Source organism: Meleagris gallopavo, chromosome Z, assembly GCF_905368555.1.
Source record: "Meleagris gallopavo chromosome Z, MGAL_WU_HG_1.1, whole genome shotgun sequence".
Lineage (NCBI taxonomy): Eukaryota > Metazoa > Chordata > Aves > Galliformes > Phasianidae > Meleagris > Meleagris gallopavo.
The window spans coordinates 27,646,660-27,674,546 of NC_139435.1; the positions used below are offsets into that span (position 1 = coordinate 27,646,660).

At 41.5% G+C, this 27,887-nt stretch overlaps 2 protein-coding genes across 7 annotated transcripts in view; one reads left to right on the forward strand and one right to left on the reverse strand.

The window, feature by feature from the left end:
* On the reverse strand, nucleotides 1-22,678 carry AK3 (adenylate kinase 3). Of its 6 annotated transcripts, none has more exons than XM_003213515.4 (5): nucleotides 22,539-22,678; nucleotides 7,600-7,719; nucleotides 3,928-4,100; nucleotides 1,557-1,675; nucleotides 1-266 (listed from the first exon to the last, which is right to left on the reverse strand). In XM_003213515.4, exons 1-5 carry the CDS (start codon nucleotides 22,609-22,611, stop codon nucleotides 143-145), a joined length of 609 nt encoding a protein of 202 aa, XP_003213563.3. In that variant the 5' UTR covers nucleotides 22,612-22,678; the 3' UTR covers nucleotides 1-142. The 6 variants fall into 6 exon arrangements, with proteins under 6 accessions (XP_003213563.3, XP_085069109.1, XP_085069111.1 ...); XM_085212983.1 differs by having other exon boundaries at nucleotides 7,600-7,767; nucleotides 22,539-22,626; XM_085212985.1 differs by lacking the exon at nucleotides 22,539-22,678 and adding an exon at nucleotides 17,514-17,601.
* Nucleotides 22,679-22,736: 58 nt separating this feature from the next.
* Nucleotides 22,737-27,887, forward strand: part of RCL1 (RNA terminal phosphate cyclase like 1) — a 31,027-nt gene continuing 25,876 nt past the window's right edge. Inside the window, exons 1-3 of the mRNA XM_031557280.2 lie at nucleotides 22,737-22,964; nucleotides 24,862-24,933; nucleotides 25,674-25,849. Of these exons, the coding sequence (XP_031413140.2) occupies nucleotides 22,817-22,964; nucleotides 24,862-24,933; nucleotides 25,674-25,849 (396 nt within the window). The 5' untranslated portion in view covers nucleotides 22,737-22,816. The remainder of the gene's footprint in view (nucleotides 22,965-24,861; nucleotides 24,934-25,673; nucleotides 25,850-27,887) is intronic.

Sequence of the window (27,887 nt, forward strand, 5' to 3'; positions counted from 1 at the left end):
TTTTATCATAACGTAATTTATGGACAACAGTAGACTTTAATTATTGATCAGTCTGGTACACTACTTAAGAGTAATCCTTGATTGCTGAATCTTGCGTAATCGTTTGTGTGCTATGACCAGTGAGCAGAAGTTAGACCTAATTTCACCTGGGAGGGGCAGCATCTTTCTGGCTCACATCCGGCAACTTGGTTTGGAGGAAAGTATAGATATGTGGCCAGATTTTATTAGTTTCTGTTCCAGAGAAGGATTTCAACAGCCCTTTTTCCCTGAGGAAAAAAAAGAAAAAAGTATTATAGAAGTCAAATTGTCTGAGCCTTCCAGGATCCCTACCTCGCTTTAAGATTACCCTGGCCGAAGTGTACTAATGTATATGTGATTTAATGCAAAAAACAATCAGAGCATTGGGAATGCAGGTCTACATGCATTAGTGTGTTCTTCTGACAGAATACTATTGGCCAGATCAGTTCAAAAAGCTGGTAGCTTTCTACAGAACAATTAATAAAAAGTTATTAGAGGTAAAACTAAAGAAGCTGTCAAGCCATACAGCACATCCTATATGGCAGTCATCCAATTGACTGCATTTTAGAGTCAGATCTCGAAAATCAAAGCAGACAGAATCAGAATGTTTTGAACTCTAGTAGCTAGTCTTATCTGCAGTATGTTATTAAGCCTGTTTACAGGCTTGTAAACTTCAAAAAGTTACTAGTCAGGAAAAAAATTTTCTGGATTGAAAACAACTATTTTTCTAAAACTGAACCAACCCAAAATATGGAGCTCCTAGTTTTCTAGTAAGTAGTTTTCCTAGAGCATAATTTTTCCTAGAGCATAATAAAGGGTGGTAGATACAAAGAGATAGAGGAAGGGACAGTTACTTCAGGATGTTCTTAGAAGAAGTCTGGTATGTTTATTCTAGGTGAGGTAAGATGACAAGCCTCTATACAGTGATCAAGTATTAACATATTTATTATTAACAGATAAAGCAATTTAAATAAAGTAGAGCAGACCAGCTTAACATGAATAGAGACTGTATACAGTTCTAGTCTTCCACAGTGCAAATGGTAGTATTCTCAAACAGCTAGTTGTTCTAAGAGTGTTGTGAGCTTTGTATGTAACAATCCTATTCTTAGGACACCTCTAAATCCCCATTAACAATTTTTCTATTTTATCAGTTTCTCGACCCTTTGTGTATTACAAGGACTTCTATACATGCAGAAATTAAAAATACTGTGAAAGTTTCCAAGAAGGGCACTGTCTCTGTTACCCTACTAAATAGACCTACATCACTCAGATCACTAATATAATGCACTGAATAATACCTAGCATTATGTGTAAAGCTAAAAGTGGCTGCAATGAAAGGCTCTTGTGCTAAGCTGGATTATCAAAAAGTTTCATACAACTCTCAAAATCATACTAATTTTACTACTTCTATTTCTTAAAAAGGTAGTGAAAGATACACTGCTACTTATACCACGCTCACTGTTTTAAGAACTCTATAACTGGAGGGATTTTTTTCTTGCTATGCTAATGTGGAAGAAGCATAGTATTTTACTACTTACCGATAGTATTCTAGAACAGGTTTTGTTTGTGCATCATAAGCCTGCAGCCTCTTGGTAACCGTCTCTGGCTTATCATCATCTCGTTGAACAAGGGGCTCTCCAGTAATGTCATCAATGCCCTAATCGTTGTTTAAAACCAACTGCATTGGTTAAAAGCAAACACTAATGTATATTTCTGTTTATTTTGTGTATTTTTTTATTTAAATTATGATTAGATTTCAGTTAGTCCAAGTTTAGGTTTCTGCTTATAAAGAGAAAAGCTACCATCTCTATCTTACCTAGAATATAAGAAGTTGACTTTCAAGTAAGACATTCAATTACTATAAAAATACTTTCATAGCATTTACAGTGAACATGAAGTTATCATTACTTTACTCATTAGGTCTCTGGAACATTTGCTGAATATTGAAATATGTAGACAGAGCCTTCTGATATGGTTTTGGCTGGGACAGAGTTAATTTTCTTCACAGAAGCTTATGTGACGCTGAGTTTTGAATTTAAGAGGAAGAAGGTGGTTAGTAATATGTTCATATTTGAACATATTTGTTCATATTGTTTGAAGCTAATTTGACCTTAGTTTGGTGACAGCAAAATGGAGAATGGAATTCACAATCTTTTTAAGTCACACTGCAGAAGACTTAATATTTAGCAACAGATAAATATTACAGCAAAATATGACATGGAAGCCAACAGAAACAGTTCTACAGTTCAGTAAGCAGAGTTACTATGTGACAATTCCTACTCTTGTACACATTTCACTACCAGTTTCTTGAAGGGCTTGAAGTGGTTAGTGTGCTTGTAAGTCTTGAAACAAGCAGTGACCAAGGAAATCATTGGTCACTGGCACAGTGGAAGACACAGGAACCTCATTAAGGATTATCTAGTAGCTTTAAATGCAACTCCTCAGGTGCACTGAGTTATGCACCTACTTACAGAGTAACCCACCATACAGACATAGGGGACTCTCTGCCCCTTCATACATACTAATTAAATCCTCAATGATTTTCATTTTTTTCCTAAAGGCAAGTTTAATCTGACATTTGATGTGGAAATATTAGTTATCTTCTAAGTACAAAGTCTATTAGACAACAGAAATATTCCTTCTTCCTGCTTGTTTTTTGGCAGTTTCAAGAACCAATGATAAATGTCAATGTTGAATAAGCTGCTCTGTTTATGAAGGTGTGAAGAAAACTTGTTCCAGAACATGTCTGGAACTTACTTTAATGATGGTCAAACTTACCTTCTTTATATTATACAATAATTTAAAATATTCAAGGGTTTTTATCTAACAACTGTGCAGGCAACCATAATAGTGCCTTAGTTGCACCTGTTAAGTATCAAGACCGCAGTTTTGTATGAACTCTAAAGCCACAGTCTTTTAGTTTTGATGAGCAATTAAGCAGCTGAAATTTTTTCAGAGCTACCAGACAACACAGACAACTGCATTTCACCTGTTCAGTGTCATTCCACAAACTACTTCAATATGTTGTGATATGCTTCCTTCACTAATTACATGACAGGTAGAGTGGAGTGCGTAACAGAGCTTCTACAGCTGGAACCAACTCTGCTATGTTTGGTAATTCTCTGTTGCTGCTTGTCTATGTTCTGCAATTAAAAGTAACCATAATTTAAACTCCAGTTTTAAACTATACATAGTGTTTGCAATTGCTCACTTCAAGTGTTTATCTGGTATTTCACTGACCTTTTTCTGCAACACTGTAATCTCAAAAATACAAAGCCTGCTATAGTAGTGATGCAACTTAATGGAACTTCCAGATAAAGTGGGATGCCGCAACAGGTAAGTTTAATTTAGAGTTAAGGATAATACACAACTGAGTACCTAAAAAAAATTCCTATGTCTAATTTTGCAGTATGACAACTGCCCCTCTGAAAATACCCTGATTAAATGGTAATTAATCAAGAAAAGTATCAAGTGGATATCTCTGATTCGTAATAGTACATTACTTAATGTGCACCCTGGATACAAAGAATGAGTCCTATAGAGGATGGGAAATGGCATTTCAGATTGCACAGTTAGTAACTGCAAAGCAGGCTAAGATGACATCCAGCTCACTTGAAGGTGTGCAGGACTTCCAGATCAGTGAATAATAGGAGCTTAAGAAACAGTATGAGGAACTGGCAGCATGGTGTTTCATTCTGCAGAGGACAAGCCCATGAGCTTGATCTTCTAACAGGGCATTCTCCAAGAGGCAGTGTGTTAGCAGAGAGTTTATGTGCTCTTAAGACATAAAACAAAAATTCTTCTTCTGAACTACTGTATTTTGCAATAACGTACATAAATATTTCACTACAACTTCCAAATGCAGTGCAACATTTATTTAGCACCAGTATCAATATGTGTATTGCTTACCTGCACTTTGGGAGGACTGAATTCAAGGTTGTAGACTCTGCCACTAGCAGGGTGGATCCACCGAGCAGTGAGACGACATTTTATGGTTTCAAATGGTACGTCTAGGTCAATCACAGTGTCTATTTGACATTCTTTATCCAGGGCTTGTGCCTGAGCAACTGTTCTAGGGAAACCTTTATGAAGGAAATAACTCCATAAGTATCCAGAGTTATGAGAATTTGCTGGATTTCAACATTAGAGAAACTGCTGGTCAGATAGAAAATGTATATTATCATGCTGTAAAGGCTGAAGAGACATCAGATTTTTCTGATACATTTTTTCAGCACATTTTTCAGTTTCATGGCAGCCTTGTTGAATGCCTTCCAGCTTCCATTTCCTCAGTTCATATAGCCATCTTCCCAAAAGTGTAACAAACAAGCAAAAATACCCCATATTCATATGTACTATGCAACAATTTACTCACAAAAAAACCACAATATACATATTTTGAACAATAAAAGCCATAGGCAATTCATTCTAAGAGGAACAGAACAATCTACAGACACTTGGAACAGTTCTTATTTTCAGGAAAAGTCTGCCATAAGTAGCTGGTCATAACCTCCCTTTGCGTTAAAAACAGTGTATCTATCAGAGACTGTGCGTACACTGGGGGCAGAAATCTCTAATGCCTTCTGCTCATGAATTCCGTGGCTCCAGTGGACTGCATTCAAAGACTAATGTTATTAGTAAATACTATAGTTTAAGGAGAGGGAAAAATTGAGAATAAAAAAAATTAATGTCGCCACAAAGACTTTAAGATGAAAAATGGACCACAGCTTTAATGTTCAAAGCTGCTGTAGAACACGCTGTTATACCACAGATTCACTGGAATAAAACCTCTACCCACCAAACTCTTGAATAGTCCCATGCTCTTCAGTTGCTTATAAATTTCATCGTACTATAGAAGTAATTTTCTTCATGAAGTCGAGTACTGAAAAAATACAAAGTTAAGAAAATCTTCTTTCCATAATACCAATTAATTAGACCACTGTCCAAGTAAAGAATTAGCCAAGAATTCGCCTTGAAAAAGAAAGGTGGGAAGGGGTGGCGGCAAGTAAGTGTAAAGAATAATCATTTATGGTCTTAAGGGTCCTGTGTCTTGTCTACTTTAACTTCACTGAGAGAAATTATTTACTCAAGCCAAACTTTTGCTTATACCTCAAGGTTGACAGACCTGGTTTGCATCATAGTCATCAACTAGCCTCATCCTGTTTCTCTCACATTCACATAAGCAAATAGAAGTGCTTCTGAATGTTTAAAGCAGAGGGAGAATGGAGACTGCAGCACTGCTCTTTTTTCACATTGCTGACAAGTTGTTCAGCCATCATATATCTTAGTTGTACCACTGGAAAATGAGTCACCCCGAGACTGTACTGAGAAACTTTCTCAAAAAATTTCCAAGTGCTTTTACAAATATGTTTCACTGGAACTGGCAGTTGCTACATACAGCATTTCCTGAAAAAATAGAAAATAATCTACAATGTGTGATAAATTGTAAACAACCTAAAAAAAACAGAGAAAGATGCTAATTATTGAGCAGATATGTCTAAGTAGATCATACCAACATGCACATGACTCAGACTTTAGGTACTGGAAGGGTACTATACAGCATCCTCAAAGCCTTCTGTTCTCCAGGCTGAAGAACCCCTGTTCTCTCAGCCTATCCTCAGAGGAGGAGCACTCTGGTGTTTTGATCTTTCTCATGGCCCTCTTCTGAACTCACTACAACAGGTCCATATCCTTCTTATGCTGGGGTCTCAGGACTGAAGGCAGTACTGCAGATGGGTCTCACAAGAGCAAAGCAGAAAGAGAGAATTAGTGTCTTCAGTGTGCTGTTCACGCATCTTCTGATATGGCCCAAGATACAGCTGGCCTTCTCAGCCAACAGTGCACACTGCTGGCTTATCAGCCAACGTCCCAAAGTCCTTCTACTCAGGACTGCTCTTGATCCATTATCTGCCCAGGCTTTAGTCACCAGGTGCAGGACATTGCACTTGGCCTTGTTGAACTTCATGAGGTTCACATGAACCCACCACTCAAGCCTGTCAAGGTCCTTCTGGATGGGCACCCTCCAGCACATAGACTACACCATTAAGCTTGGTGTCATCCACACACCTGCTGAGGGTTCAATCCTATTTTCCCACATGAACAATAACAACACTGAATAACACTAGTCCCAATACAGACCTCTGAGGAAAACCACCATTACTTGTCTCCACTTGGACATTAAGTTGTTGCCCACAATTCTTTCAGTGTAACCAACCAGCTAATTCCTTGTCCACCAAATGCTCCATCCATCATACCCATGTCGCCAATTTAGAGGCAAGAAAATTGCACAGAACAGAGTTAAATACTTTGCAGAAATTCAAGAAAATCACATCTTCCCTTATTCACTATGACTCTGCTGCAGGCCACCAAATTTGTCAGCAATGATTTGACCTTAGTGAAACCATGCTGGCTGTTACCAGTCACCCTTTTGTTTACAGGAGGAGCTCCTCCATGATCATGCTGGGCACACAGATGAGACTGTCTGGCTTGTAGTTCCCCAGGTCTTCTACTTTTCCTTTTTTTTTTTTTTTTCCTTAAACTAGGGATTCTGTTTCCCTTTTTCCAGTCAGGGGGAACTTAACCACACTGCCTTGACTTCTCAGATACGATAGACTGTGGATTAGCAGCTTCATTCACCAGTTCCCTCAAGACCGTTGAATACATATCATCTGGTCCCATGAACCCATGCACCCTCAGATTCCTTAGATAGTTCTAAAAACTGATCTTCTACAGTTTCACTGTTCTTCTTCTCCCTGACCTTGCTTTTGCCTTCTGTGAATTAGGCAGTGTAGCTGGAGCACTTGCTAGTGAAGACTGAGGCAAAAAACTGAGTATTTCAGCCTTCATATCATAGGTAATTAGGTCTCTTGTTTCCTTTGGAGAGGGCCCACATTTTCCCTGGTCTTCTGTTTATTAGTAACACAGAGCAATATGGATGTTTCACTCCCTCTAAACCAAAAGCCACATCAACAACTTTTTAGTTTTACCTACTGAGACAAGTGGTCAGAATGTGAAAACACACACATCCACACTAGACTCTATCTTTGTGATGCACAACCAACTGTACTCCCAGGGGCTAGGGTAGCAAGAACCAGTCAGTCCATGATATTGTGGAAAACATATTTTCACTCAAGTGTGAATGCTGAAGCTATAAGCTTACACTGAAGAATTCCCATACAATTTGGTCTAAAGGAGGTCTTTAAGAACAATGATTTGTTCTTGAGCAATGGTTTTGTTAGTGATTTATTACACGTGACTCTGCTGCAGTGCTCTCTTATGGACACTTACTGCTGTTTCACATGCTTGCCTACTTTTCCATTTACATAACTACTTCGACCCTTTCTTCAAGTGTTCCACTCTCCAAGGACTGTTTAAAAAAACACTTCTCAATCCATATTTTAAAAGAAGCTTCTGTTATTGGAGAGGAAATAAGAATTGAATTACCAGTTTTGAAATGTTATTTTTCAATAAAAGAGCCTTTTCAACATAAATTAATGTCCCTTTAACACTAGTTAACCAAGCAAACCAAGCTTTCTAGTGCTGATTTTCTCTCCTTACATAGTAATATCCGATATGCTAACTTACCATCCAGCAGCCAGTTGTACCGATCTAGACCTTTTAGCTCATTCAGCATCAGCCGTGTCATGATGTCATCTGGAATAAGCCTTCCTTGATCAATGTAGGACTTGGCAAGGATTCCAACTTCTGTGAAAGTAAGAGGAGTCATGTCCCAGTACCTGTGACCTCCAGCAACTAAAAAAATGCCAACAACCCTGTAAACACTTGGCTTTGATCAGGATGGCACAGAACAGTAAAGTTATTAATCAGACATTGGGATCTGATTTTGCAAATATATATCAGATTAATTTGTTTAGACTGTAGTTCCACGAATGGCAACAGGGGCATTCAGCTTACTTCTAACCCCACAGCTCAAAAATAATTTTACTGCTGAGTATTTGAAAGATAAGTTCCAAAAACCATAATGAGTCCTCAAAACAAGAATAAAGAAACATAAAGCAACCAAGCTTCGTAATGATGCCAGCCCTCAGATTTCCTGCTGAGGAATTTATTTTCTCAGTTTAATGTCTAGTTATTAGTCTGTGATTTCACTACAAAAAGAAACTCCACTGGTATTTCAGAGAGCAGCACACAATGGGGCACACATGCCAGAACAAGTTTTTATGATTACTAAAGATACAAGATGTTTACAGATGTTGTAAACTATTTATAGGAGTGCACATCCACTAGTACTTTCCCGTGACGCTGACTACCCTTTAATACCAGTTGCTTAGCCCATCAGCTTGCTAAGATGCCATCTACACATCACAGATCCAGATATCACACATATTGTCATGCTGCAGGTCATCTAAGTCATGGGAACAGCCAGGAAGAAATCCATTTGCCCAAGCTCTATTCTGAGCACAAAGTCTTTGTGGCCTTAGTTTATAAAGCAAATACCTAATTTAATGAGACTCCTCAAATACCACCTGAATTGTTTTGTGTTTTTTTTTTTATCATGGATCTGCTTAAGTGTTTATTAATGGACAATTCAGATATAGTTACATTAAGCTAAACAAGAAGATGGGAAGGACAGACATTACTGATAGACGATAAGACCACTTCCAGCAGGAAGAAGTAGAAAATGCCAGCCCCATCACCTGATGCAGTATTGAAGGCTGTACAGTGTACAATGACCTTTCTTCAAATAAGGCCAATGAAAAGCACTAGACATCCTCAAGTAATGCAAACATTCCTGGGGGGAAACGGGGAGTTACTGTGAGTCTGTATCTACAGATTAGCTTTGAAAAATCTGAAAGTAGTTCAAAAACAGGCATGATACACTACTGACAGGCGGGAAAGAGTCATACTCAGATGTCTGGAGACCAACAGCATGCAAACTAAAAAGAAGATGACAGCCTGTCTGGGTACAAAATACCTGTTATTTTCTATATGTCACCTCTTCGTAATATCTTTTCTATTATCCCAGTGCACTTAGAACTATGTACTCCACAAAATTGGCTGAAAAGAGGAATAAATTACATCTAACTAGTTTAACATGCACTTGATGCCCAAATCTGTTAGATTCATGCCACCATAGTGCTCAAGCAACAATGATCTAAGAGGTACATGCAACACAAGCCCAGTAGAAAATGGTAATACCAACATATTTTGTAAAGACAGGTGAGCTTTTGGGCACAGACAGGTGAAGCATATGGCAAGTTGTAAGGCACACAGGTCTTACTATTTGAACAGTGAAAGAGGAAACACTGCCTCTAACTGTAAGCCCCTGATCTTCTAGAACCAACTATTGCAGGAGGAAAAAATAATCATGGAATCATAGAATCAACAAAGTTGGAAAAGACCTCCAAGATCATCCTGTCCAATGGTTCACCTACCACCAATATTTCCCCACTAAACCACATCTCTTAGTACCACACACATATATGCTCCTCAACATTTCGAGGGACCTAAACCACCTCCCTGAGCAGCCTGCTACAGCGCCTAATTTCTCTTTCGGAGAAGAAATTTTTCCTAATATCCAACCCAAGTCATGACTATTAACGTAAGACTTGAGTAGTCACGTTAGGTGTGATGGAGAGAGTTAGTGAAGTTTTCTTGGTTTGGTTTGATTTGGTTTAAACTTGGGTCTGAAACTACCATAGGCATGGCAGTCTTTGGCATTAAAAGGCAACACCATTTTCTTTCCAGTCTAGGCAAAAAAACAGGTATTTCTGCTAAAAGTTTTGCAGAAGATTGGCTTGTCCTAACTGCATACAGCAAATAAGGTTCAGCCATATTCAGACTGCAGGCTGCTTAGCACTATACAGACTATCACCAACTCTCCACTCTGACATAGCAGAACATGGCAATAACTGCAAACTGCTACGGACACTCATGCTCAAAAGGACTTTTCAACAAAGACTGCTTTCAAAAGACAGCAAGAGCTCAAAATAGCACCATACAGCAACTGGTAATTATATTTATTTTCCAAATTTTTAACTGTCCAATTTAACCTTACAGTTCCTAAAGAACTGAGCACTGTGAGATTCCATTATCACCTCTTTTCCTCTTTCCCTCAGCTACACTCGTCCAGACTCTGAATTGCCTCTCATTCCAGCCTAACCCTTTCAGCATCCTACCCACTCCCACTAGCTCAATATTCACCTCAGACATTTGGAGACTGTTTCTGCAAATAGTGGCTTACTTTCAATAAAATTAAGACAAAGCTTAATCTGCAATAAGCCATGAATGGAAAACTCCATAGTAGATTCCCTTAAGTTCTGTTGGTTAACTCTGAGTGAATTTCAACACCTCCTACATCCTTCACTGATTTCTCAATAGATTCTCACGTTTCCACTCTCCTTCAGATCCTTTAATCTGTCCTGTTCACTGAGATCATTTTTGCTGAATCACTTTTCTTCCTATTGCTCCAAAACTCCCTTGTCAAATCAATCAGTGGGTACTTATTCTTCTCATACACCTCTCAGTTTGACTCTGTTTACATTCTTTGATCTTGCTTCCAAGGTACAACATTTTCAATGGGCACAAAACTAATCTACTTCATAAACAGTGTGTTTTCTTTCTCTTTTGGGAAGTCTTCCATTCTCAGTGGATCTTACTTAACTTGAAGGTGAGCCTCTACAGAGAACTTACTCTGACTCTACAATCACACAAAAGTTTGGATGTGTTCAGATATGCGTGCAGAGGTGGTGCTCCTAGCAAATGTTTAACTCGGAGATACCAACCACAGTGAGGTCAGTCAACCGAGGTAAGGCCATTACTATTACAGAGCAAACATGGTTTGTGTGAAGATATGTGGAAATCAAAACCAACTAACTGATTTCATAATAACAGATCATTTTTTCATTTTCAAGGATGTTCACAAATTTTCAAAGCCAATACAAGTTATGTACATGTATGTACAACCATGCTACATGCTATGTACATGCTGCAAAGGTAGGTGGTCCTTCACAACTTCTTCCAGGTGCTGGCACCAACACCCTCACTTTACCACAAGCAGCCACAAGTGGTTCCTGCAAGATTTTCAGCCCCACCATGAATAAAACCAAATCTGCAAGCCAGAGGGTGACCTGTCATCAGTTAAAAAAAAAAACAAAACAAAACAAACAAACAAACAAACAAAAAAAAAAACACAAAAAAAACGAGAGAGTTGCACTGCAAGGGAGCCAGAGATCAACACAGTAAATGAGATCAAGGCAAACAGCTTGAAAACTTTGCCACTCCTTTTCGGAACCCCCCCCCCACTGCATACAGGTCTGCCCACTTCGGCACAAACTCTTCCGATGGAGGAACAGCGAGGAACTCCGCGGCCTCACAGCCCCTGGGACAGGCCTCGTGTGGAGCTCCAGGAAACGTAAGCGGGAAGGAGACCGGTGCAGAGCTTTCCGTTTCCCGCGTGCGCTGGGAGGGCCTGGGGCTGGCGGCGGAGCCACCCCCGCCGCTCACCTGTCTTCTTCTGCATGTTCTCCCTCAGCAGATCTCCGCTAGAGAGGTGCTTCATGCCAAAGTGCTTGATGATCCGCGCCGAGATCGTGCCCTTGCCGGAGCCCGGCGGGCCCATGATGACGGCGCGCAGCAGCGGCGGCGGCGCCATCCCGCAGCGGCCAACGGGCCGCCCCTGCCGCGCTCAAGTCCCGCGGCCTAGGCCAGGCGGGGCGGACCGGAGCGAGGAGAGCGGCCTGCAGCGGCGCCGCCTACCCCGGGCGGTGCCTCGTCCCCGTGCTGGGCTGAGGGTGGTAGGAGGCCGCGGAGTGCTGGTGACAGCCCGCCCTGTGAAGGAGCTGTCAGCACGGGGAAGAGAAGGGAATGATGTTTATAGTAAGGCACAAAAATAACCGCCACAACACTGATACCCAAGCAAGCCGCATTAAAACGAGAAGCATCAGACAGCACTTAAGACAAGCACTACGACAAAGTAACTTTTCCCTCTCCCTCCTACTCCCACCCCTAAAAAGCAACCTCATTAAGGAATTGCAAGCACTGATGCTTATTATTGCCCGAAAGCACCACATTCATACTTATCAAGAAGCCCTTATGAGAGCATCAGCCTCTCCCCCCTAGCTCCCCTTCCAGCACGTCCCTCAGCCTGCCCATGCTTCAAGACCACTGCTGCTCTCCCTCACCAAGCCCCCAGCCTCTGACCATAAGAGTGCCTCTTCCCAACCTTTACCTTGCACAGTTTAAATTTCTCAGATTAGCCTTGAACGTGGTTTATTATCTTACTGTCATCTAGTGATTACTGGACTGTTGACACATACTGCTGTTATCACTACCCCACTCTGTTTGCCCCTGCTCAGATGCCATAAGGTTGTACTGTGGTCACCTCATCTGGCTCACCCAACCTCACTCAGCAGCTCTGCTCTTGCTGGTCCTCATAAGGCTGCTCCAATAGTATGATAGCAAGTAGACACATTTTTAAAAAGCTGGGGCTGAACTTTGTTTAAGATAGTTGAATGTGGACTCCTGCCAGTTGGTCCTCATATGAGCAGTGTTGTTCCAATGACATTCAGAGGCTTCTTCCCCCCAAATACAATTCAGTGATTCTCAGCAGTACACAGCACTTTCACTAAAACAGAACATTGTACCACTAGCTGAATGTTCACTGTCATGTCTGCAGCAAGAATAAGCCTTCCTGCTAAAGATTATGGAGATGCTGCTTACTGGATCTCAACCACCATGAGCATGGAGAGCAGCAGTGAAAACCAATCTCACAGAAAGCAGAACCAAAGACAAAATGCACTTTAATGAAATGCAGCTTTCCTTTTTACAACCTTGTTTAATTGCAATGGTTGTAGAAGTCTTCTGAAATAGCAACAGAAAAATCTCCAGATGGGTGTGTGGTATTCAGCAACAGTATGAGCAAAGCCCCAAAAACTGACTAGTAGACAAGATGAATAGCCTTAATGTTTAAGTATGAAAACACTGGCTGAGCACTTAGAAGTATAAGCATCAAGTAAGCCCCTTAACAAATCTGTTATTATCTCTCTTTATTCTATAATGCAGCAGGATAGAAAGTGCAAAACATTCAAAGCTTTATGAGAGTTCTCTGGGAAACATCTCAATCTGCCAAAGCAGTAGTTGTATGCACAGGCTGAAACAGAATTTAGTAATGTAGTTAGAAGCCATGCTATTTATTTGCAGTTAAACGTTTCACATAAACCTACGAAATGCAGACAATTTTTGAGTGTTTCTAATACAAATTTTGGGGAAAGGGAAGTTACTATATGAAATAAAGAGACAGCAAACAGTAGATTTGTCAGTGAGATCGCTAAACCTTATTTCCAAAGTCACCATGTATAAAAAATGGAAATAATTTATCTACATGTTAATGAAGGAGCCTGAGGATCAACTTCCCTGCAGACACTTCTGGACAGTTCAAAGAAAAGGCACAAGGACAGCTAAAATAATCACACTATCAAAAACCAGTTAAAAACATGTCTAGATTTCAGAAAACATAAGCAAAGAAAGAGTGGATGGAGGTGGATTGAGAAGAACTTCACACATACAGTCTCACTAGCATATAGTCTTTGCAAAACAACATGTGGGTAACTACATTACCAAGTGTTCATAGTAAAATGAATTATTGTTCCCTTTTCTTCAGCTATCTTTGCCAGAGTACATCCTTCATCCTAATGGTTTTATGCAACACTTGTGGCATATTGAGAAATGCAAAAGTGAATAAATAAAGGGAGGATCTGTAGCAGCATTTAGATAATTGGTTCACTAGTTCTTCAGTACAACCCTTTAGTTAAAAAACATGCACATCATTTTTTTCTGCATAATTTTAACATTTCAAACATGGCAATTGTTTGTATTAATCCAGACTAAACTACTTGTATCTTTACACAGTAACCAATGCTTAATTAATACAGCTTACATTGTATTCTTAATTAACCTTTTTCCTGCTTACAGATCAGATGCTTTATTCACACATGTAGTTTACACATTTAAGTCCAGACTATACGCTCTTGTGTGCTTAAGTACTGATTAAGGAAGTTTACCATTTAGCTATCACAAGGGCATCAGAATCTTGTTTTAAACAAGTCCCAATGTTCTTTCCAATAAAGAGTGTTTCAGAATTTTCAGTAGCTTTTCAAACATAAGTACCTCTTTAAAGAGACTTATTAAGACTTACATTGTAAAAAGAACTTTAGTCTTATCTTCTCCTTGGAGATCCATGTCCTTTTGAGTTTGCTAAACAATTCCATTAGTACTGTAACAGAACTATTTCCCAACCTTTCTATTTTACATCAGAATGGTTTCTTATGTGAGGAAGAAATTACACAAGGGCTGTAACAAAAGTAATGAATCCTATTTTAGTATGTTGGCCCACAATGTCAGAGGCACATATTGGTGGAATGGCAACAAAGGTTGAATATTCCCACCAATATTCTGTTAGATTTTGTTGCTGTATGGCAAATGGCAGCAGTAGGGCAGTCTTACAGAATGACGTCTGACATGGAACTGCATATGAAACAAAAGTGTGTAACTGAATTCTTCTATGCCAAAAAAAAAAGTATCCACTGATACTTTATTGACACTTGTTGAACATTTCTGGAGACCGAACATTGGATCGGAGCAGTGAGGCGGTGGGTGGTGTGTTTCAGCAGAGGCAACAGCAACATTAAAGACAAGCCATGTTCCAGACTGCCATGCACAGCTGTCACATCATTAAATGAACAGTATCTTGATCAGCTCACCCACACGATATCAGCAGATTAAAACCAGGGCTGAATATTGGCTCAGTGCACTGGAAATGATGGCAACAATGTTGGAATATCAGAAAGTCTGTGCTGAGTGGGTCTCATGAATGCTCACACGGGAAAAAAAGAACACTATATGCAAGTTTTCCTGGATGTATTGAACCAATAAGAGGCTGAAGGTGACAGATCCCTGGATCACATCATTACTGGTGACGAGATGTGGAGTCATCACTACAAGCCAGAGTTAAAACAGCAGTTCACAGAGTAGTGACATGTGAATTCCTTAGTGAAGAAAAAGTTCAAGACAGAGCTCTCAGTGAGTAGTGATGTGCACTGTCTTTTGCAATTCAAGAGGTGTAATCCATCTGCATTTCCTAGTACACAGAAAAAACATCAACTCAGACTGCTACACTGCAACACTGAATAAGTTGAAAGCTCAAACTTCCATTGTCAGGCAGAAGAAGACACCTTTCTTTTGTAGGTATGATAATGCCAGACCTCGTACCAGTTCAATGACCAGGAAGTACATTCCCAGACTTGGTCATACCACACCCACTGTATAGCGGCATATAGAAGCATTAGTTTTGGAGTGAGCTACATAAAATACCATCCCTTTAACATTTCACTTAATATGAAAGATATAGAAATGGAAAAGGAATGAAATTATGTGATTGTTGTATGCCACATTAGCCTGAATAAGCAAGAACAATCAAAGGTAAGCAAATCATGGGTCTTTCAACACTTGAACATAAACTGCATTCACCAAAACTATCACAGGTGACTCTTAACCACCTTCTTTTTGTATATGAATCTTTAGCGGATTCAGACAAAACACCATCAAACTTAATTTCTCATTTAATGCCTACTAGTGTGAAAAATCGTCACCCTTCCTGCAATCCAAATACAGGCTTGAACATGACATGCAGAAACACTTTCTGTCACTAGATGTCAATGAAACCACGTTTAAAGATACTGCTGCTGCATTTGGATGCCCAGTTCTTTCACTCTGGAAGTGCAAGCACCCATGTTATAGCACCTTGTTTCCCAGTCTACATGGTTATATCTGAGCTGCATGTGCACTATATACTCTCCGGTCTGTTTAAAACAGCTAACATTGTATACTATTTGATAAGCGTGGAAAAATTCAACTCCACAATGACATACCTTGCAGATTTTACAGTATTTTCATATCTTTTCTATACCTTCAAATGCATCACACATAGACAGAAGGATCAAAGCCATCTGCTCGTGGTTTCAAAAAATGTGATCACTAATGTATGTTCCCATTCACTTTTAAAGGAAATATTTAGACCACATAAAATTGGATCATACTGGTCTCATGTCAGCTAACTCATGATCAAGGCTCTTCATACAGGCCACTAAGCTGAAAGGATAGCAAATGCTAAGACTCTTTTTGTCCACATAACACACACTCTTTAACCTTAAATGCCTGGCTGTGAATCCAACAACTGAATAGATACATGCAATAAATTACCAGACATTAGGAAGTAGGTCGAAGAGCCTGACATTTAAAAAGGAGATCACTAAGGAAAAAAATCAGTTTTAAAAGAATCTACCTACAGCTGTGTTAAGAAAAGAACTAAGAACAGGGCAACTAAGCAAGGAGAGCATCTTTATGAATTCAAGAAATGAGAAACTACAGCTTTGTAAAGTTTGGAAAAAAAAAAAGCAGCCAGGAAAACAGATTTAAGATATAAAGTTCAGACCAAAAGATAATTTCAAAGTAGATTTTCAGTGTAATACAACTTTTTTTTTTTTTTTTTTTTTTTTTTTTTTCCCCCCCCAAGTGCTGAAGATACTCTGTAACAAGCACCTGCACCCATTGGTTGCTGGTTTGGTTAGTTCTGGCGGGGGGGAGGGGGGTTCAGACCTTGAAATTATTTCTAAATATTTGTTATAATCCAAATCAAGGAAATGCACATTCAAATTATTTGTGTACCAGTGGCTCTCTTCCAAAGATTGCCAATGGGAATGTAAAAAGCATACATACCTTCTACAGCTGTTCCCCAAGCTATATCAGAAACAGTGTATTTGACCTGCCCTATTGTACTTCATAGTTCCCTCCATTCAGGTTAAGTTGAAATTTTTCAGATACGTCATTCTCCATAAGATTTCATGTTCACTTGTTTGCCCTATCAATTTTAGAATTGGACCCAAATTCATCTTCCAATGTAGGAATTCACACGGTAAAATTCTATTTGGTACCCTACTTGTTCAACTGCAAGGCAGGGAATCAAAATTACAATAGATGAAGTCAACAGCACTGGGAAGCCCGTGTTCCTTTTTGTTTAGCAATCCTGCTCTGCAGCTCAGAAGGCTGTCTGAACATCTGAAGCTGTTTCTTTTCTAAAGAGAGCTATTTCCCTAGCTGGCTCAACCTCCAGTTCTCACCACTATTGGTACTGGCTCCCTAACTCAGACCACAATAAAAACTTTTTTGGCAGAGAAAGTTTTCAACTTGTAACAATACAGAATATAACGAATAATTAGTGACTGCCAACTTCATGAAAGCCATGCCTCAGATTCCTACCTTTTTGATATTGGGAATTTACTAAGAATAGTATTAAGATCTTTAAAAACTACAGTAAAGTAGTTTTTAGAATGAATGTTTCATAAGCTTATTATAGACTTGAGGAAAACCAAGACAATTTAGTACTTCAGAATGGGAATTACACAGATTCTCTGAGATCACCAACTTACATTTTGGTGAATTTGACTTACACTTTAAACTTAAATCTTGGGTAAATAACTTACCTTGAGCATATCCTAGCTGAAAACAAACTGTAGTACATCCTCCTTTGCATATACAAGTGTTCTCGCAAATCATACTGAGTTTTCCACTGACCAGGATTTCCTTCCTTCCAAAGAGTTCATTCTGGTAGTACATGAGGTTATATTACTAAGGCATTCCTCCACAGATCACACAGCAATGGTTACTATATATTACACTACTTTAGGCAATTTGGACCAGGATACTTTTTTTTTTTTTTTTCTTTTTAGTCTCTCTAAAACTGTTAGTTACAGTATTCCTCCCTTACATTATAGTAATTTTAAACATTTGACAAAAATTCCTACATAAATTTCTCCAAATTTTAAAAAATTCATTTAATATGTTTTAAAACTAGCATAATTTACTAGTTATTTCAAATGTCAACTATCCAGTCAATTGAACAGCTGATTTAAACTTTAAATGTCACACCAATCAAACTATAGAGGACTGAATTTAAAGGAGAGTACCTGCAACAAACCTATATATAAAATATACTATTTTATTTTCTTGTCTTTCAAATCTATTCCAAGATTGAAGTACAGAATTAGGAGCTTGTTTTCCTTATCACTGTTAACCTCTTTCAGCAGGGTTTGTATGAGATAATGACAGCTTTTTCTTTTCAAAGAAGCCGTGACTTATTTATGCAAAGTGATAACTACCACAAAAAACAGTTTCTGTACAGCATTGCTAGTTCTTCACTGCTTGTAGAGATTAATGAAGAATGGGAAAATATACTCTAGATAGTAAAACCACCAGCATCTCAGGGCACACTGAGGAAAAAAATATCTGAGAAACATGATTGTTATAAAAAAAATAGGCTATTGTTTAGATAGTACAGATTTATTTGAAACAGATTTAATTTTCATAAATAATAGTTGATTCTAAAATCTCTTGACCTGGACAGCAGTATTTGAAGAGAATCAAAAAGAAAAAAGAAAAAATTTCAAAATGATGCTGAAGTATTGCAGTTTCCTAATGTTATCAGAATGGTTCAATTTTGAATCTACAGAAAGCTGAGAAGTTTTATCACAACAAGCAACTGAGTGTTTCCATGAGCCTCTTCAAAATCACAGAATCACAGAATCACAGAATTGTAGGGGTTGGAAGGGACCTCTAGAGATCATCGAGACCAACCCCCCTGCCAAAGCAGGTTCCCTACACCAGGTCGCAAGGGTAGACATCCAGGCGAGACTTGAATATCTCCAGAGAAGGAGACTCCACAACCTCCCTGGGCAGCCTGTTCCAGTGCTCCATCACCCTCACCGTGAAGAAGTTCTTACGCACATTCATGCGAAACTTCCTGTGCTGCAGCTTATGTCCGTTTCCCCTCGTCCTGTCTCCACGTACCACTGAAAAGAGACTGGCCTCACCGCTATGGCCGCCACACCTCAGATATTTATAAACCTGGATCAGGTCCCCTCTCAGTCGTCTTTTCTCAAGGCTAAACAGACCCAGTTCACTTAGCCTTTCTTCATAGGGGAGATGCTCCAGGCCCTTCACCATCTTTGTGGCCCTCCGCTGGACTCTTTCCAAGAGATCCCTGTCTTTTTTGTACTGGGGAGCCCAGAACTGGACACAGTACTCCAGATGAGGCCTTACCAGGGCAGAGTAGAGGGGGAGGATCACCTCCCTCAACCTGCTGGACACGCTCTCCTTAATGCACCCCAGAATGCCACGAGGGCACACTGCTGGCTCATGGCCAACCTGTCGTCCACCAGGACGATAAAATGATAAATGCATCTCAGGTTTCTGTTTATTGTTTTCAACTAGCACTCCAGCTTTGAACAATTCGCTTTAACTAGAGATTTTAAAGCTGTCAGAATGACTGCATTTTCAACACAGGAAGACTGACACATCCCTCCTCCAAGGAGAGGTTGAGTGAGTTTTGACTGTTCAGCTTGGAGAAGGCTCAGTGGGGATCTCATTAATGTACAGAAATATCTGCAAAAAGGATGTTTTCAGTGGTGCCCAGCCTCAGTACAAGAGCCAGTGGGCAAAAACTGGAACACAGGAGGCTCCATTGGAACATCAAGAAGCACTGTGTTACTGCAGGCGACTGAGTTCTCCTTCAGGAAGATCTTCAGGAGCCACCTGGGCATGGTCCTGGGCATCCCGCTCTAGAATCCCTGCTTGAGCAGGGGTTGGACCAGATAGACCCAGAGGTCCTTTCCAACCTCATCCATTCTTTGAAAGTATGAAAAATAAATGCAAATGTATTAAACAATAAATAAATAAATAAATAAATGATTCGTACCACTTCAGTGGTACGTGGAGACAGGACGAGGGAAACGGACATAAGCTGCAGCATAGGAAGTTTTGCACGAATGTGCGTAAGAACTTCTTCACGGTGAGGGTGACGGAGCACTGGAACAGGCTGCCCAGGGAGGTTGTGGAGTCTCCTTCTCTGGAGATATTCAGTCTCGCCTGGACGCCTACCTGTGCGACCTGGTGTAGGGAACCTGCTTTGGCAGGGGGGTTGGTCTCGATGATCTCTAGAGGTCCCTTCCAACCCCTACAATTCTGTGATTCTGTGATTTGTAGGCTTAAAAGTAGAATAAGACACAGAGCCGAATATTAAAATATAGAAGACTTCTCTTTAAAATTATCACAGTGTGTTCATTCAGGAACAAGTCTATGATTTGGGAGCTATGATTCAGTAATTATCTAATTCTAGCCATATAAAATTGTCCATTTCACAACATGAAATTCTGCAGGTAGATAACTGCAATGCAATTTCCATTTTGTTTTGTGTTAACCTAGGTAGGCACACCACACATTCACTTGCTTACTCCCTCTGCTTGGTGAGATGAAAAAGAGAATCAGAAAGGTAAAAGTGAGAAAATCTGTGGCTTGAGATAAAGACAAATTGATAGATAAAGTTAAAGCCACACGTGAGCAAAGCAAAACAAGGAATTAGTTCACCAGTTCCCATCGGCAGGTAGATGTTCAGACACATTCCTGGAATGCAGGACTTCATCACATCTAACAGTTATTCGGAAAGACAAAAGCCACAACTCTGAAAGTCCCTCCTTTCTCCTTCTCCACAGTTTTTATTGCTGAGTATGATGTTACACAGGATGAAACACCCCTTCAGTCAACTGGAGTCAGCTGCCCTGTGCCAACTGTGTCACCTCCCAGCCTGTCATGTACCCCCATCCTCGACAGTGTTTGAGGGAGCATAAATAACAGAAAATACTCTGACTTTGTGCAAGTGCTGCTCAGTAATAATGCAGAACATCACTGCATTATCAACAATGTTTTGGTCACAAATCCAAAATACAGCACCACATGAGCTATTCTATCTATACAAAAACAGAATAGCTACTACTAAAACCAAATTTCTTTTTCTGAGGACTGTAAGTAGTCACACTGTGATAGATCATTATAAGTAACTTGTAGATCAGTTTATCTAAACAACAAATGACCCTTAGTCACACCGATAAGAAAAGCTGAGCTACCAAGCAGCTAATAACAGAATGTCATAGTTCTTACAAAGCGTCCTTATCATGGCAAAAAATATATATAAATAAATGCTTCTGTCTCTGGAAAGCAACTTATTCAAAAGAAACTGAAGTGTTATTGGTTTGTATGAAAAACATTCAGATCTTTTCTGTTTGTAGCCATATGTACTCATGGCATGTGGTCCATAACTGAAAGGACATCCAGAACAAAACAGGATTCCATTTTTCTCTAGATAACAGGGATTGTGTACCAACAAGGCTGCTTCAGTTTAGGTCAGGGGCTATTTCATCTTCAATTCATCCGAATATACAGGCAGTAATACTAAGTTTAAACTCCACTTTTGCCATCTTTCTAAGTATATCTTTTGAGCTGCTGTATACTCCCAGGGAGTGTTTAAGGCACAGACAAAACTGGAATACATCTATTGAGTACAGAAATATGTCAATATTTTGCTCTAGGGGAAGGTCTACATCGAGAACACAGAAGAAAATCAAAAACAGCATTGCTTCCTACAGCCCACGGTTCTCACTGAAGATACTGAAGATACTGAAGATCTTTGCTGGGATCATACAAACATCAACAGTCACTAATGGTCCTCAGCATCTCCATCAACAGCCTCCCACTCATTCGGCTCCTGTTAAGCACAGGTCCTGAGGGCTTTTGTTCCTTGCCTCAGCTACACTGTAGGCTTAGATACCTCCGGATGCACTTTCTGACGACATACCAGTCCTGTCCCACCTCCTGAATGGTCCCTTCAGACCTAAGGTACAGGTTTATCTTTAGCCACATCCACTACTCTTCACAACTGGATCTGCTAATGGATCCTGGATCTCACAGATTGCTGTCAATGGACCCAGCACCTGTTCTGTGCTCTGCTCATTGAGGGCACTGCCTGCCTGTGCAGCACTCAACCACAGCTCCTGGAAGCCTTCAGCTGCTCCATGCTAACAGTCTGACTTTGTCCACAGCAAAGCATAAACTGTATCAACCAGGGATAAGAGCTAACATGAGTTTCTGCACAAGAGGAGACACAAAGCAGAATACATTTGTGGAAAACAGTGTAATGTGGGCCCCCTCCAGCACAGGATATGGGATCACTTTTGTGTTTTTAGTTTTCTGCATAACACAAGAAACTTCCTCCTACATACGCATCAATGTATCCCAGCAATTAATTCTGTTACCCATACTGTAATCTGCACTATCTCATGAAAGCAGGAATCTCAAGTGGTTCTTTCATTAATTCACCTTAGGACAGTCAGTAATAAATTACTTTCAAAAAATGTTTGACGGAACCCATCTCCAGAAGCTAATTCGTTTTTATCTGAGAAGTATATCCTGGTCCCCAAGCCATGCTCCATCCCAGGATTTAATTCTTCATCTGTCCGATAAAGGGGATTCAGGCATCCCACAGAAGCTGAGACTGCAGAAACAAAGCACCACGTAACAGCGCGGGTGAAAGACCACGCCAAACCAGAGGCAGACAAACACCAGCCTGAAATAAAAAAAAATACACGCACGACGAGCAGAAAGGAGCAATAATTAATTACCGGCTCTCGAGCCACGTCTCCCGGCCCCGCAGGCGGGACCACATCTCATCCCGCACGGCAGCGCCGCGCGCATATTCGTCCTAGCGGCGGGGCGGGGCGGAGCGGACGCTGCGTTCCCCGGGCACCACCCCTTCCTTCCTCCGACTGGCCCGTCCGCCGCCGTCCCGGCGCCCCGCCCCGCCCCCCGTCCCACCCCCTGCCCTTTGCCCCCTGCTGTCCCAGCGCTTCCTGTTCACAACCACGTGGGCGCGCAGGGCGCCGCGGGGCAGTGCGGTGGCATGGCGGGCGGCGGTGGCGGCAGCGCGCAGTGCCTCAGCTTCACGGGGTGCAACTTCCTACGGCAGCGGCTGGTGCTGTCCACGCTCAGCGGGCGGCCGCTGAAAATCCGCAAGATCCGCGCCAAAGAGGAGGATCCCGGTCTCCGCGGTGAGCGAGGCGCCGGTGGAGTCCCTAAGGGTGCGGGTGGAGAGAGTGGCGGAGCCGGGCGTCTTTCCGGGCGCTGCCACGGAGGGCGGACCCACCCGCTGCTCGGCCCGCCGCTGAGGAGGGATCGGGACGGAGAGGGCTGCCTGTTGGCCGCGGGATGTGACCGCTCCGTGCCCGAACGGGGTCACCTGGGGGCCCGGGTGAGGATCCCTGTCCTGGGAGCCCGCAGCCTTGTGGGGAGCCCCGCGGCGGGCAGCCTTTTGCTCCCATGCGGAGCCCTTGTCCCCATAATGGGTACTGGCTGTGCACGGGGACACGATGGGGCACGGAACGGCTTCGGTCTGGGTTTGTGTTCAGTTGTAGGCGTTCCCCTTTGGTAGGTGTGTCAGCGTTTGGGTGTTGGTAATCCAACGTGCAGTTCGCTCAGCTTGTTGTGACCAGAACGTTTGCAGTGAAAACCTTCTGCTCTCCGAGGGCCTAATGTGCTCACGAGGATGCGCTCCGGAAAAGGTTCCATCGCTGCTGTGTGAACTTTCCCTGTGTGGTAACGGAGAGTAGGACCAGCACTGTGTGACTGGGGCACCAGCAGTGCTGTGTAGATATTGACACATTGCAATTTCTGCACATAGCTCTTTCTTTTCTTTACTGTATCCGAACAGCTTGTACAGAAAGAAAACGGATCACTGCTTGGGAAGCGACAGAGTGGGCATGACATGGGCATGTGCACTTGGTCCTTAAAACTGGCTGGGTTCTGAACTCTGCATAAATTCAAGCTCTCCTTCATGTTAAGCCTACGCCAACCCAGGATCTTGGAATACTTCAGTACAAGCACTTACTTAAGATATGCTTGTTCTTTCCCATATCTGTCAGTGGGAACCCGTACAAACAGGAGAAACCAATCAGCACCACACAAACTTCTGTAATATAGACTGTAAGCAAAAAGAGAGAATCACAGAATGGTTCAGGTTCAGGCTCCTCAAGGATCATGAATCTCCAGCCCCCCCTGCCACAGGCAGGACCACCAACTTCCTCTTTTAATACTAGACCAGGCTGCCCAGGCCCCATCCAATCTGGCCTTGAACACCTCCAGGGACAGTGCATCCACAACCTCGCTGGGCAGCCTGTTCCAGCACCTTACCACTCTCTCTGTAAAGAATTTCCCCCTGACATCCAACCTAAATCTCCCCTCTCTCAATTTAAAACAATTTCCCCTTGTTCTGCAGTTATCTACCCTTTCAAAGAGTTCATTCCCCTCCTGTTTGTAGGCTCCCTTTAGGTATTGAAAGGCTGCAGTGAAGTCACCCCACAGCCTTCTTTTCTCCAGGCTGGACAAGCCCAGCTCCCTCAGCCTGTCTTCGTGAGGGAGGTGCTCCACTCCCCTGATCATCTTCATGGTTCTCCTCTGGACCATCTCCAATAGATCTCTGTCTTTCTTGTACTGGGGGACATCACATCCAGAGAAGTGATGGGAAGAATTAATTTTTTGTAGTCTTAGCAGTGCCGTTAATAGTTTGGAAAATGGAAAACTGGAACATCTCAAGGTAGCTTGTGGTGCCCATGCTTCAGTAGCACTTCACATCTGAACAGCAGTTCTAAACTATGATGTTACAGAAGATAATGGGAAGCTGTCATTAGCTTTTTGTACTTGGGTTTTACGTGGGGTTCTGTTGGCTAGGATTTGTACGAACATTCAAACATTACCTTTATTGTAAGCAAAATGTAACTTGTTAACAGCTTTATCCTGGGCTTGGGTGATCAGATGCAGCAGCTTCTGTCATTTGTTCTCCACTTGCTTTATGCAAAGGAAAATGTTTAAGTCTGGTATGCTGAAGTTTCTTGCTGTTTTCAGGAGTAAATTTAAGTAACTATAAAATTATTTCTTTGTTCTGCTCCTCAGACTTTGAAGCATGTTTTATTCGCCTTATTGACAAAGTGACAAATGGCTCTAGGATTGAGATAAACCAAACAGGTGAGATCTGTTCTCTTCTTCCTCTGTTGCAGTCTTCTAGGCTCTATCACTTGAAGTAAAAATTGCAGCTTGACAGGTAGGTGTTTAGATAGCATTGACTCCATGGATTAGATGTTACTAAGCACAGAAGCTTTGTAGTAAAGGAATACATGAAAGATCACGCATCTCCAGAGTGCAGTGCACTAAAGGAGGTGCATTGCTCAAGACTGAGGGGTAATATTCTGTTTAATATGTTGGATCTCCTAGCAGAGGAAAGTCACCAAACCAAGCAAGGTTTGTACTTGCCAAGTCATGTTCCTAGGAGGAGTTACAATTACTTTGATCAAGAAGCATCCCATGTGGGAATCTCAGCTATCTCTCTTATGTATGGATTTTCAGGACTGGTTTGTCAGTAAAGTGGATAATATGCCACTGGATATACTGAGGCAGGTTTTCAACAGAGCATAATTTCATTCTATCTTCTTTAAAAGATGGTAGTTGCTTGTTTCAGCATTTTGGGGATAGCTTAGAGTTTCTTAATTTTGGAGGAGGGCAGGAAGGAGGAGAAATGATGTGCAAGACAAACAGTCATCTGCCTTGACCCATTTATTTACTGTGGTCTTTGAAGTAGTGTGGTGGTAGTGCTGCCAATCTCTGTAAAATCTACTGTTCCTGGTTGCAAAGTGTCTTTATGCTACAGTAATGGCTAGCATGCTGACATTGCTCTAATTTCTTTTTTTCCTCACTGGCTTCTTTCCCAGGTACTACCTTGTATTATCAGCCTGGTCTTCTATATGGGGGCTCACTGGAACATGATTGCAGCCCTAGCCGCAGTATTGGCTACTACTTAGAAAGTCTACTCTGTTTGGCACCTTTCATGAAACATCCACTGAAGATTGTCCTGAGGGGAGTAACAAATGATAGAGTAGATCCTTCGGTAAGTAATAAAATGTAAGTATTGGAGGAGGATTCTTTCTTTCTAAATAAAGATTAGGAAGAAGTCTATAAAGTATACTGTGTTTTTTTATAATATTTCACAGTATGCAGTATTACTGCATCTCTCAGCAAGCTGTCTAGATAAAATGAGCATCTACTGAACTGTTCCCTTTTTGCTCTCCCCATTACATTCAATATTCCACCCTTTAACTTTCTGCTCTGTACTGATTCTGTTTTCTCATCTGAAAATCCTCTAAATGTCATGTGAGGCCCTTCCGCTAATTCACTTCTCACACAGTTAGGACTGTTTCTACCCCATTACATACTGATTTGCTATGAAAAGAAGAAATTGTCTATAAAAGTTGGCTGTGACAAAGAAAGAATCTTTGATCCTTTTAGAATCAGAGAATGGCTTAGATTTGAAGGGATCTTAAACGTCATCTGATTGTAATCCTCCTGCCATGGGCAGAGTTGCCAACCACAGCCCCATCCAGCCTGGCTGTGAATGCCTCCAGAGACGGAGCATCCACAGCCTCTCTGGACAGCCTCTTCCAGTGCCTCAACATCTTCTTAAGTAAAACATTTCTTCTTAACATCTAATCTAAATGTACCCTCTTACAGTTAAAGCCATTCTACCTTGTCCTGTCACTATCAGACTGTATAAAATGTTGGTCTACCTCTTTCTTATAAGCTCTCCTTAAGCAATTGAAGGCTGCTGTGAGGTCTCTCTGCAGCCTTCTCTACTCCAGGCTGGACAAGCCCAATTTTCTCAACCTGTCTTCATAGTAGAGGTGCTCCAGCCCTTTGATCACTGTCATGGAACTCCTCTGGACCCTCTCCACATCCCTCCTGTACTGGGGGCCCCAGACTTCCAGGTGGGGCCTCACTGGTCCTGCACAGAGGAGCAGGATCACCTCTCTCCCCCTGCTGGCCACTCCTCTGTTGATGAAGCCCAGGGTACCATTGGCCTTCTGGGCTGCAAGTGCATGCAGCTGGTGCATGTCCAGCTTTTTGTCCACCAGGACCCCCAGGTCCTCTGCAGGGCTGCTCTCAATGAGTTCTTCTCCCAGTCTGTACTCATATCTGGGATTGCCTTGACCCAAGTTACAACATTTTGCACTTGGCCTTGTTAAACCTCAGTAGATTCTCACTTGCACGCTTCTCAAGCATGTGCAGGCCCCTCTGGATGGCATCCCTCCCTTCTGTTGTATCAGCTACACCACTCAGCTTTGTGTTGTGTGCAGACTTGCTGAGGATGCACTCAATCCCACTGTCTGCATCATTGATAAAGGTGTTATAGAGTGCGGGTCCCAAGATGGACCCTTGGAGGACATCTCTTCTGATCCCATTCCACCTGGACATAGAGCCACTGATAACAACCCTCTGGCTATGACCATCCAACCAATTCTTTATCCACTAGTCAGCCTCTCTCCAATTTAGAGATAAGGATCGGGTGTGGGTCAATGTCAAAGGCTTTGCAGGAGTCCAGATAGATGGCATCAGTTGCCCTTCCTTGATCCATCAATGCCATCACTCCACTTAGAAGACCACCAGATTACTGAGGCTGTTACATAGACTACATTTTTTTCACTGCAATGAAGAGATTTCTTTTCTTAAGTAAGTCAAAGAGGAAAAGCAATCCAATCTGAATATTGCTTTCAATTAAGTTTGAATGCTCATCTAAGTAGCTGAGTCCTGATTCTGGGAATTAACCCTTTTTAGGCACTAGGTATATTGGCCAACAATTAAACAATCTTACTTGAAAGGGATGTCAGAACCAGAGCCAGTTAGTTTGTGCTTGAAAGGGACTTATACCTGCCTAAGCTCTGGCACAGAATGATATTGGGGTTACAGCAGCTAATTTCCATTAGTTTACAGTGTGTTTCTAGTAGTTGTAAAATGCAGAGTTGTGTGCTAATGCACTGTATCTTATGTTTGTCATGTTGCGGAGCACAGCTAGTTAGTATGACTCAGCTAACAGCAGTAAATTCCTAAATGGTGGTAACTTGATAATGGTTCCTAAAACTGGTTTAAGTCTG

Excerpts from the sequence above, each read along its gene's own strand:
- AK3 (XM_085212980.1), bottom strand. The coding sequence starts at position 11,629 with ATGGCGCCGCCGCCGCTGCTGCGCGCCGTCATCATGGGCCCGCCGGGC. Across the intron at positions 7,768-11,481 it reads GAACATGCAGAAGAAGACAG|TTGCTGGAGGTCACAGGTAC; the intron begins GTGAGCGGCGGG and ends GCATTTTTTTAG. Across the intron at positions 267-1,556 it reads CCTGTTCTAGAATACTATCG|GGAAAAAGGGCTGTTGAAAT; the intron begins GTAAGTAGTAAA and ends TTTTTTCCTCAG.